Below are 11,799 nucleotides of genomic sequence, written 5' to 3'. Positions count from 1 at the left end.
ACATTCTCTGTCCTGCTCCATGTGCTCCATCCTGCTCTGTGCTCTCAAAAAGAACATTGCCAAAGACACGTGGGGCAGGTTGAGCCGATGGAAACAGTTTCAGCCTTTTTTTTTTTTTTCCATCAGAAACTGCCATTTCATCAAAATTGACATATTCTGGGGGATGGTATCGATTCTGACAAAATCATGTCTGAAGACGTGTCAGAGCAGATTGCTTCCACCCTCTCGCTTTGGTCTGATAAATTCAAAAAGTTCCTCTCCAATCAAGTCCAATTTTCTCTGGATTATGTCAGTCTGCCTGTGCAGAGAGGAAATTGCTGTGTGGCCAGATCATGAAGAGGCAGAGCAGCATTTCATGTCACTCTCCTGAAAGGACTGGTTTTATTTCAGAGGGTTTTTTTGGTCTTTGCTCCCAGCATTTCTCTGTGATGGGGAACATACTAAGTGAGGTGTGTGGGGTGGACACTGAGATTTCCCAGTTTCCCCAGGGATTCTCCACTGGACTTCCAGCTGGGGAAATCCATGCCCAGCTTCGAGGCTACGACAGTAATTATCATCATCACCGTTACCAACATGGGCAAAATGATGGCTTTTTGCCTCATTTTCTCAGCACAAAGTGACCTATTGCAGCTGGAGCTCATTTTCCTTCCTCTTCTCGCTACGTTTTTCTCCGCTGCTCAAATGTCACCCTTAAGAAAGTGCTTGTTGTGGCAGATTTAATCCCAAATAGCACATTGCCCATTATATTTCCAGCTGGGAATGTCTAAATTGCTGACTGGGAGTGCTTGGTAAGCTCAGCATCAACCTGGGAAGCTACTGAGGCCCTTGGCATTCGTGCCTTGCTGCCAGTTCCTGCACCAGGACCCAGTTCTGCTCCCAGAAATGCCGGTGTGGGTTGGTTTTGCAGTTGCTCTGCCTGCAGCAGAAATAGCCCTGGGCAGGGAAATGGGGGACAAGCTTGGAGACAGCTGGTCCCAGATGGAGCCTGTCCAGCAGCTCTGCAATAGCATCAGCTCCTCTCTCACAGCAAAGCATGGGGGGAAAAGGAAGAACACTACTGGCTTCCAAAGACCTCAGTTAAATCCAGTGGCTGAAATGATCCCCCAAAAGTGTGGGATTTTTATGAGAAAGTCCCTTCCCTGATGATAACTGTTTAAATTGTATTTTTAATAGTGGCTACCAACAATCAGACCGTCAAGAACATGACAGAAACCAGAAGCCTGACTGCACAAAAGCCACTGCACCATCACCCAGCATGTTCGCTCTGCTCCCTGCCCTTCAGCAGCATCCCATGGAGCAGCACAGCACTATTCCATGGATCAGCACAGCACCATCGCATGGAGCAGCATGGCACCTCAGTCCTAAATACCTGGACAAGTGCATGTTCCCACCATGGCTGAGAATACGCTCCATATGTCCATCTGTTCTCAGCTGAGGAAGCAGAGGCTGCCACAGGCTGCTGGGAGGTGTTTGTGGAATAATAGGGTCTCCCTCTGGTGGCAAATCCCACCTGAGGTGTGCAGACACAGCAGAAAGGGCTGGGGCAGTGGGACAGCAGAGTTGGCTTTCTGCCAGCTGCCCTGCCATCTGTCCACTCCACAGCCCCAGCTATATGGAGCAGAGGGGCCCAGGGCCCTGCCACCACCCTGCTCTGCCTAGGACAGGCATCCCCAGGACACCCTGGGCGGCACTGCTGGTATGAGCTTCATGGGGAACTTCATATGGAGGCCTCTGAAGAACAGGCACGCAATGCATCCCTTTATACAACATATCATATAATGCATCCTAGCACACAAGGCATCCCATCACAAGTTGCATCCCATCATACAACATATCCCATCATATGACATATCCCATCACACAACACATTCCCTCATACAATAGATCCCATCCCATAACATGTCCCATCACACAAGATATCCCATCACACAACACATCCCATCACCCCACAGACACAGCCCAAACAGTCTCAGCTCCACCACCAAAATCTGGCAGCTGTGTCCCCAGTGCTGGGGGCATCCCCTGCCTTGTGCCTCCTTGTCCCATGCCATCCCTCCATGCCCCACCAGCTCCCAGTCCTCCTGCCTGCCCATGCCTGCCAAGGGCTTCGTGCCTTGGGCTGTGGTGGATGCTCAGCATCCAGCTGGCGGTTGGCAGGTTCCTGGCAGACTCAGGAGGAAGCAGCTTCCCAGCAGGACACTGATGACAAGGATGAGCTCTGCACTGTGTCTCTCTCCAATGCCAGTACTTGTGTCCTCTTTGTCCCAGATGCCTATCAGAGTCTCCAGTCCTGTCTCCATGGGGCGTGGGAGCACTGCCTCATCCTGCCTGGGATGAGGACCCCACACAGCAGGGCACTGTGAACCCATCTCTGCCGTGCCCAGGACAGAGCAAGGGGATTTAGGGTGCATCCAGCCCTGGGCTGGTAATTTAGGAACCAGAAGGTGCTGGATGTGACTGGTTGTCCCACCTACGGGACACAAACGAGCACTTGGAGGTTATTCCAGCCTTTCCCCCATGGGCTGCCACCATGGCTGCAGGCATCCCCTCTTATCCAGACATTCCCACAGTGCAGGAGCCCAGCACGGGTAACTGGTTTCTCCCAGCTCCCCTGGGACAGGGTACTCTCCTCCTTCAAATCCCCCACCCCCACTTTGTAGTTGGTTGCAAAGAGCAGCTCTAGCTGGAGGCCTGTCAGCAGCAAAGCCGAGGGAAAACTGAACTTTGCCACCCAGAGGTTGAAGGCAAAATAATTTCCTGGGGTGGGATGTCAAATTTGGCATCCTTCTCCCTCCCACAAAGACACACTCTCTGCAAAAAGCCAGGCGTGTATTCTCCTGCCAGGATATTTCCTCCCTGCCCCGCTGTAGGACCTTCCCCTTCTCCAGACAATGAAGGGACCAAAGCCAATGGCAGCGGCTGGTCGAGCCAGGGAATGCGAAAGCCCCGTGGAGCCCGTCCTGAACGCGCCTCAGCCGGCTGGACAGGGAGGGGGGCGATGAACCCATCACTGCCAACAGCTCCCACTTGCGCACAGCCAGGTGAGGCGGGTGGGAGCCAGACCAAGGCTGGAGGTGGCCACACACCTCCCCTCCTCACCCAGAGCCAGCCCTGTGGCATCAGGAGTCACTATGGGTACCACCCCGCCCCCAGCCCCCGGTGCAGGGGAACCCCAAATCCACAAGTGCAGTTAGAGATGGGGTCAGGGCAGCGGTGTGCACCCCAGGGCCCCGGGGCAGCGGCACAAATCCAGACCCTGATAAACGCTATCGGGGGGGTGGAGGACACCAGGAGAAGCAGCGGTGCTCAGCCAGACCCCCAGGGACGGTAGTCGCTTTTTATTAAGGTTTGTTATTATAAAAATATATCGTAAAAACGTTGTGGTCTATTTGTCCATTGGCGCTCCAGGGCAGAAGCGCAGGAAGGCTGGGACGGAGAAGGCTCCATCCCACAGCTCTGGCTGCCCCGCGGGGACGCCCGAAACCCCTTCCTTGAGGAAAACTGTTCCCTCGGGCTGGGACGGAGCCGGGAGCTCTTTGAGCAATGGCTAGGGATGGGGGCGGGTCTTTGCCATCCTGCATCCAACTGTCTTCGAGGACAGGGGAAGGAGAAAGAAAAACTGAAAGCAAGGTGAAAAAAAAAAAAATTAAAAAGGGACAAAATAAAGAAGGAAGACTGCGTCTCTTGTGTCACCCCTTTCTGATCCGATGGAACTGTCCCCTCCGTGCGTGGATGTCCCGACCACGCTCCCCTGAGCAGGCACTTTTGCTGTGAGAGGATGTCACTTCTCACCGCTGCCTCCTTGTCCCCACTGGCACCTGCTGGATGTGGTGGCACTGCAGGTACAGGTCGGTGGCACTAGGGGTACAGATTGCTGGTGCTTATTCCAAGAGTCTCTTGAGTGCTGCTCCGCAGCTCTAGGAAGAGGAGGCTGGGATCGAGAGTCCGTGGAGAGTGTTGAGAGGGTCCGGAGATTTCCCCGCAGGACTGGTTGGTTTTCTGTCCACGACTGCGAAAAGGGTACAGGGGAGGGGAGGAATAAAATACAATACCAAGGCAGTGGATTGATGGACTCCAAGCACCTCGCTGCGGTGACATGTCCCAGGTCTGTACACACAGATCTTTCTTCAATGGCTCCCCAAAAATAGCTCTGCTCCACCGACCCCCCCACCTGCCTGCCCTCAGGGAAGCCACCCCTGAGGCAAGGACCTGCCAGGCTCCCTGTGTCAGGAGCAACGGAAAGGAAAGGGGGAATGCCAGCCCCAGCCAAGCCCCCTGCCTCCGCCAGCCCCCCGGCTCGTTTTTGCCGGATAATCTGATATTCGGTTTGTCCCAGGTAAGTTACTGAACCAGAAAACCGATTCGAACGAAATTAAAAAGCTTTTCAGGTGAAAAACAAAAGGCAAAACAACAAACAAACAAACAAACAAACACACACACACACAAGAACCCCAAAACAAAACACAAAAAAGCCTGCGAAAACGAAAAATCTTTTACCCAAAGCCTGCGGGCCTTTCGACAGAGACAACTTGAAGATTAGCAAGTCCGAAAATTCAGGCTCCAAGCCGCTTAAAATACCTCGGAAAATATACTAAATACACGCAGGTCACCTTTCCTCCTTCGTTCTTGGGTTTGGTTTTTTTTTTTCTTCTCTTTTTCTTTCCCTTCCTTACTTTTCCTTCCTTCCCTTTTTCTTTCTCTTTCCTTCTTCTGCCTCACTATTTAGCTTGCTTTTCTCCCCGCACCCCAAATAATTGGTTTACAATTATCTGTTTTCACCCGCTGATGCTCGCAATAACTCAGCCCCGGGACAGCGGGTGGTGTAACTCGCAGCAGGTTGCCACAATTAGATAAAAAGGGGAAAGGGGCGTAAAAAAATTAATAAATTTAAAACAACAGAAAAACATCAACAATAAAAAAATGAAGGAAGAAGTGGGAAATTAATTGCAAATGTGAAAAAGAATAGAAAAATGAGAACGATATTGACGGGGAGTTTATACCAGAAGAGATGAGATTTTTAAAACGAAAGTGCCTATCGAGGAAATAAATCTTGCACCCTATAAATTGCATTAATTAGCAGGAGATTAAAAAAAACAATTAAGAGCCTCTAGTGCATACGTTGAAATGACATCCATGTGATTCTCATCGTGAGTTTATCTGTAAATCCTGCCCACGGCGGGGGATTTATAACGTTAATAATTCCTAGCCGAGGCTCCTGGGTCAGACTGGTGTCATTAGTGCCTCTTTTTATCGTTGTTAATATTCGGATGATTTGGGAAAAGCCTCCGCGGGTCCTGCCCTGTCCCGTCGCACTCCTAAATCCCGCCGGGACGCCCATCTCTGGCCGGGGGGATGAAAAGAGAGGGATTCGCCCCAGATATTCCCCGGCGATTTCCAGCCCACTCGATTGCAAATTATGACGAAAAGAATAATTATTTCTAGTTTATTATCCTGAGCGGGAGGGGGCTGGACTAGGACCCATCGAATACTACGGCGGGGGGCACAGGGGTGCTCAGAGCCCCCGGGGCGAGCGGGGGAACAGAACGGACTGGGTCTGCCCGAATAATATGAATGTTTAAAATATCCAGCGAGGTAACCTCTGCCTGAAAATGGGTGGGAGTCCCTTAGCACACACACACCCCCTCCACCCCCCCCATATGCCTCTCCCGCCTGCCAAGCCTCCCCCGCCAACACGCCGCAGTGCTCCGGGGGTTCCCCTGCCGTCCCCACCCCCCGGCTCACCTTCTCTCCCGGGCTGCTTGAAGGCCATCACCGTGGCCAGGTCGCCGCCGTGCATTGCCACACCGGGTCCAGGGTGAGCCAAGGAGCTTCCCTGGGGCTGCCAGGGGTGGCCTGGGGGTATGTAGCCGCCGGCCGAGCTGCCGTAGACGCCGTGTTGGTTGGAGGGGGGGTAGGCGCAGGCCGGGAGGAAGGTGCCCACCGAGGAGAGTCCCGGGGCGGGCTGAGGACAGGCACAAAGAGACATGGAGAGTACTGGGGGAAAGCATGGCTGGGCTGGGGGGGGAGGCACTGCCGAACTGCAACGGAGGCTCTGAACAGCCGCCCCCCCGGCTCTGGGGGACCCTTCAGGGAGATGGAGGTCTGGCTGGCAGCCGCGGCACGGAGTCCGGGCAGATGGGAATGGGAGCAACGGGAAATCGCCCTCCAGCCTTGTCCACTCCTGCCCCTCCGCTTCGTCCTCTCCTGCCCCCCATACCTGCGGGTATTTGATGTCTCCTTCCACAGCAGCTTTGTCGATGCCGTTGACCGCCTGGGCCGGGGGGAAGGCCGTCCTGTTCACGCTGGGCCAGTCTTCCATTTTTGGGGGGTAGGCAGACCCCTCTGTCCCAGCCAGAGCCCCTGGGGGAGGAGAGCACGGCCGCTAGGTCAGCCTTAGCCCCCCCGGTCCGAACAGGTTTTTGGCCCCAGGAGCAGGGATTGGGGTGAAACGGGGGGAAAACCCGGGTGTCTAAGTATAAACCCGATGGGGATGGGGGGCGGGGAGGGCACAGATCCACCTAGCCTCCCACTCGCCAGCATTCCAGGGACACAGCCCTCTCCCCCGGGACGACCCGGGAAAGGCTCGGTCCTGACTGCCGAAGTTAGGTGTACCCCTCTTTGGTACCTCTCAGAGGGGAGAGGCTGCCGTGTCCCTCCCCTCTAACCCGGTCCCTCTGCCCGGCTTTCCGCGCCCTCCCTCCCGCATCACTTCCATGCTCCCGATAATTTAGGAGGCCCAATTTCTCTTCTGACGAAGGAGATTTATAAAAGTGACATCGGAATTTTAAAGATAAATGATTGCACAGAGGGAAAAAGCATGCGGTTCATTTACTCGGGCCTTTGGAAGGATAAAAGGACTCGTGGTTCCCCCCTTCGCTGTCTCCCCCCCGAAGCGACTGGGCCGGGCGCTGCCGGTGCTCCCCCAGCCTCCGGCAGCCCCGACGCTCCTCGCTTGTCCTTCCCCGTCGTGTTTTTTAAGCAATCCAGGGCAATTTCTCGGGGGAGGAGGGAATCCCGGAGACTGCGGTGCCCGTTTTCTTTCCGCTTTGCCCCCCCCCCTTTTTCGTCTCCCTGGTTTGTTTTATCCCTCCTGTTTTTACCTCCCCCCCTCCCATTTATTTTTTTCCTCTTTGCAAAAGGAAAATTCAGGGCTCCGAATTTGCGGTCGGCAATCTATCATCCTTCCGAAAATATTTTCCACATTTTTCATAAAAAGTTCAAGATGTCTGAGCCTCGCTGCATCTGGCTCCGCCGCCTCGTCCTGCCAGAGCGGGGTACGGCGATCAGAAAAAAAGAATAATAATAAGAATAAAATAAACAAACCACCCCCACCAAAAACCCGGAGACACACACACGCACAAGAGCTGCTGAAAAAGGGAACGGGCGATCCTTGCCCAGGGCTGTGGGGATCTGGGCGAGGTACCCACCCGTCTGCTCCACGAAGGTGCGGATTCCCAGGATGTTGGTGACGGAATGCGCCGAGGGCCAGGAGCGGGGCAGGCTGACGTGGGCCGTCGCCACGGGGGCGGCGGGGTGTCCCCCCATCTTGGCGGCCGGAGAGGCCATGGGGCTGGGATACGGGTACTGGTAGATGTGGTTGTAAGGCAGGGCGGGCTGCGGGGCGGGCTGCTTGCCGCCGTCGTAGGGGCCGGGCTGGGAGAGGCTGCCGATTTTGTTGCGTAGGATCCTGCTGATGGAGCTGACGGAGGGGACGTTGTACTTGTCGCAGACGCCGTCGGCCAACAGCCGGTCGCGGATCTCCCAAGCAAAGATGCCCGGGTCGCCCTGCTTGTAGTCACGGATGTGCTTGACCACGTTGGGGGTGGTGACCCGCGGCTTGCTGCCGCCGATAGCCCCGGGCAGGATGGAGCCGGTCTCGTTGTAGCGGGCCAGGATCTTGCTGACGCAGCCGTGAGAGACGCGGAGCTGTCGGCTGATGTCGCAGGGCCGGATTCCGAGCTGCGCCAGCTCCACGATCCGCAGCCGGATGGCGTTGGGCAGCGGCCGCCCGTTGACAAAAACACCGCCCAGCTGGTTCACCTCCCCGTAGGTGTGCTCTGCGGGGGGACGGGGAGACACAGCGTCTTACCGGGGTACACAGGGTGGCGGCAGAGGGAGGAAAAAGGAGGGATGGGGACGCGAAAGTCGCCGTTCCCCAACCGAGGCGTGCCCCGGCCGGCGCACGTCGGGGCGGCGAGCGGGAATGGGAGAGGGACGGTGGGGAGGGGAAAGGAGAGGGGAAAAGGAAAAAGCGGGGGGGAAACAAACAAAACAAAACAAAAAAGTGGGGGGGAAGAAAGGGGGGGGGAAAAAGGAGGAAATAAAATGAGGAAAGGAAAAAAAAAAGAAAAAAGTAGGAAAGAGGAAAAAAAGGAGAAAGAAAAGTAGGGAAGAGGAAAAATGGAGGGTAAAAACGGGGAAAGGAAAAAATGGGGGAAACGAAAGGAAGGGAAAGGGGGGAAGAAAAAGGGGAAAGGAAAAAGAGGAAAGAGGAAAAAGCAGAAAGAAGGAGGAAAACAGAGGAGAAAAGAAGAAAAAAATAAAGGAAGAAAGAAAAATAAAGGAAGAAAGAAAAAATAAAGGAAGAAAGAAAAATTAAAGGAAGAAAGAAAAAATAAAGGAAGAAACAAATTTTAAAAGGAAGAAACAAATTTTAAAAGGAGGGGAAAAAATGAAGAAACAAAAAAGATAAGAGAAAGAAGAAAGAAAAGGAGAAAGAAAAACAGAAAAGAAAGCAAAAAGGGGAGGGAGAAAAAAGAAAGAAAAGGCACGAGTGAGGATAAAAAGGAGACATAAAGACCAAGAAAAAAAAAAAAAGGAAAAAAAAAGACGGGGGAAAAAAAAAAAAAAAAAAGAAGAAAAGAGGAAAAGAGGAAGAAACAACGAGAACAGGAGAAAGAACCGAAAGAAGAGACCAGAACGGAGGAGCAGACAGGGAGAGAGAGGACGGGGGGAGCCGAGAGCCTTCCTGGCCGGGCCCGTCGCGCGGGACCCTCGCCCGCCAGCACCCTGACCGGGAGAGCCGTTCGGCGGGGCCGGGGGTCCTGCCCGCTGCTCCCCTCCCCCCGCCCCCAGCCCCATTTCCCCAAGCACAACCGCGGAGCCGGTCTCGGAGCACTTCCCGCGCCCGCCCGCGCTTACCCATCGCCCGGCGCCGGGGGAGCCCCGCTCCGCCCGGGGAGGGGGCACCGCCTGCCCGCCGCTCCGCAGCCCCGGCCTCGGCATAGAGGGCCCGGGGAGCGGCGGAGGGCGGGCCAGCAGGGCGGGAGCCGGCGGCGGGGGTGTCCTGGCGGCGGCGGGCCGGTTACCCCGCTGGCGGGGAGCCCCCGCCGCTACTTGGGATCAATTTGACGTGGGAAACACGTCAATCTCGGCCGTCACGGTGGAGCCGCCGCCGCCAGCCGCCCATTGGCTCCCGCGCCGCTCCTAAATGGCCGCGGCCGCCGCTCCCCGCAGTGGAGAAGGGGGAGGCAACGGGGGGACCGGCACCCTCCGCCCCCCCCCCACGGAGCCATCCCCACGGGACGCCCACCCCCCCCAGCCCCCGGCCCGTTTCAGGGATGCGGAGAGGGTCGACCATGAGGTCCCCAAGCTCACAATCCCCCAGCCTTGAGGAGGCAAGGTGCCCCTCCGCCTCCCTCCCCCTACTCGTTCCCACGCGAGACACGGCCCCTGCCCCGCCTCCAGCCTCGACGGCAGCCGCGGGGTCGGTACCCACGGGCGGGGACACCACCGAGGGCTCCGGGGGAGGTGGGGGGTGGGATGCTTTTGGGGGAAGCCGCCGGCTGCCGGTGCCGGAGTCGGCAGCGGGGGTGTGCTTCGGACTAGGCACATCTCCCGCCAGTTCCCCTGCAAACCTGCTGCCTTCTACCCGTAAAGCCTCGAAATTCGCATTTTTCTTACCCGAATAATAAGGCAGGAAGGCAGGCTTGGAAAAGGCGCGCGCGGGGCGGGGGGGGGAAGGAGGGGTTGGGGCACGAGTGTTTGGGGTCTTTTTTTGTGGGGGTTTTTTCCTCCCCCCAATAATAGTGGATGGGAAGATGGTGAGTGTTTCTCCGCAAAAGACTGAAGAATGAGGGAGACAGAGGGGAAAAACGGCTTCGCAGCCAGCCGCGGGCATCGCCGCTGCAGCCGCATCGAAAAATCGGGGGTGCCGGGGAAGAGGAGGGCAATGACGGGGAGGCAGCTGCGGGGGGGCGGAGCCCATCGCCCCGGCCTCCGGCCCCTCCGCCGGCAGCGCGGGCAGAAGAAGCAGATGGCAGCTCCTGCCAGGGCACGGCATCCGTGGCAGGACAGACATGGGGGGGAACCTCCTCGGGGTGCCCATCCGGCCGCTCCATGCTCTCCCCCTTTCTCCCGCCCTGCCCCAGGAGACGGGGGATCAAACCCTTGCCCTCCCCAGGGGCCGAGGCGGCTGGTGCCGCCGGAGAGCTGGGAATCGGTGGCGGGGGAAAGAGAACGGATCGATTAAAAAGCAGCTGAGCATCGCAAAGGGATGGGAGCCTCGTGTTTGCTTCCCCTTCCTTTCGTCCCCCGCCTTCCCACCGGCTACGGTTCCCGGGAGAACACCGCGGCGATGAGTTGGCCGTCCTCAGCCTCCGGCGGAGCTGTGGCCGGCAGCCTGAGGAAAGGAGGCCATCGAAAGGCGACCGAGGAAAGCAGGTCTCCTGCTCCCTGCCCTGGTTATCTAACGGGACAATTTTTTCGGGGCATGTGGACATCCTTACCACCGGCGGAAGGAGAACTTTTTCCACCGGGGGCCGTGCCCAGCCCGCAGCCGCGCTTGCCCGCCGCAGCCGCTCGCCCGGGGCCGGGGAGAGTTACTCCCAGGCGGGGAGAGGGGAAGGCCGGCCGGGCAGAAGCTCCTGAAGCCCCTCGGACCCGCCCCCCCCGGCTGTTCGGAGGATCCCCGGCGCCGGAGCATCCCCGGGATGCCCGACGGCGCTGGCTCGCAGTAGCTCCGGGGGTCGCCGCGGCTGCTGGGGGGCCGGGCCCGGCCCGGACTCTCCCGAGCCCCCCCTCCCCTCTGGGGCTGGGCTCACCTTTTGTCTCCTTCTGCTAGGAAACGCAGAGAAATCCGGCGGCTGCAGAGCGGGACAGCGGTGAGGGGCTGAGGAAGGAGGGTCGGGCGGTGCGGGGCAGGGACCGCTCAGGAGAAGCCGCAGAGCAGCAGCCTGGGCCCTGCGGGCTCCGGCGCTAAGCTCCCCACCGCACCCGCGGTGATTAAACACCGCGCAGCCCCGTGACCGCAGCCAGCTTGCAAACCCTGCTCCGCGGAGGTCCTGGGGCAGTGCGGGGGAAGCTTTCCTTAGGTGTTTAAAGGAAAAAATACACCGGCCCAGCAACAGGAGCAGCCTCCCGGTAGCATCCCCCCCGCATCCCCGGGCACCTGCTGCGGGAGAGCATGGCGCAGCTCTCCGCACCTCCGGGGTGGGGGCCAGGGGCTCCCCGACCGCCACGACCCCCCTAGGGCTTGGAGCCAGGAGGGAAAGGAGAATTTCGGCATCATTAGAGGGAGAGGGAGATGCGGCCGCAGGGCTGTGGAAACAACGGGGAAGGAAAGGGAGAAGGAGAAAAGGTGAAGAAAACGAGGAGGGGAAAGGAGAAGAAAACGAAGAAGGAAAAGGTGAAGAAAACGAAGGAAAAGGAAAAGGCTAATATAAAGAAAACGAATAAAGAAGAATGAGGAGGAAAACGAGAATAAAAAGGAAACCCAGATGTAGAAGAAGAAAGAGAAGCAGCAGGAAATTAAGGGGGACAAGAAAGGAGAAAAGAAGAAAAATGAAAAAGAAATCAGGG

The 11,799-nt window shown here is 57.1% G+C and overlaps 1 protein-coding gene across 1 annotated transcript; it reads right to left on the bottom strand.

The window, feature by feature from the left end:
* Window positions 1-3,917: 3,917 nt before the first annotated feature.
* PAX1 (paired box 1) lies at window positions 3,918-9,225 on the bottom strand. The gene is made up of 5 exons (XM_051615010.1): window positions 9,015-9,225; window positions 7,428-8,057; window positions 6,218-6,360; window positions 5,743-5,962; window positions 3,918-4,009 (listed from the first exon to the last, which is right to left on the bottom strand). Exons 1-5 carry the CDS (start codon window positions 9,223-9,225, stop codon window positions 3,918-3,920), a joined length of 1,296 nt encoding a protein of 431 aa, XP_051470970.1.
* Between the last annotated feature and the right edge of the window lie 2,574 nt (window positions 9,226-11,799).

Source organism: Apus apus, chromosome 3 (assembly GCF_020740795.1).
Source record: "Apus apus isolate bApuApu2 chromosome 3, bApuApu2.pri.cur, whole genome shotgun sequence".
In the NCBI taxonomy this organism is placed as follows: domain Eukaryota; kingdom Metazoa; phylum Chordata; class Aves; order Apodiformes; family Apodidae; genus Apus; species Apus apus.
Note: the sequence above shows the minus strand (reverse complement) of the source record. Positions and strands in the feature narration are given on the sequence as shown.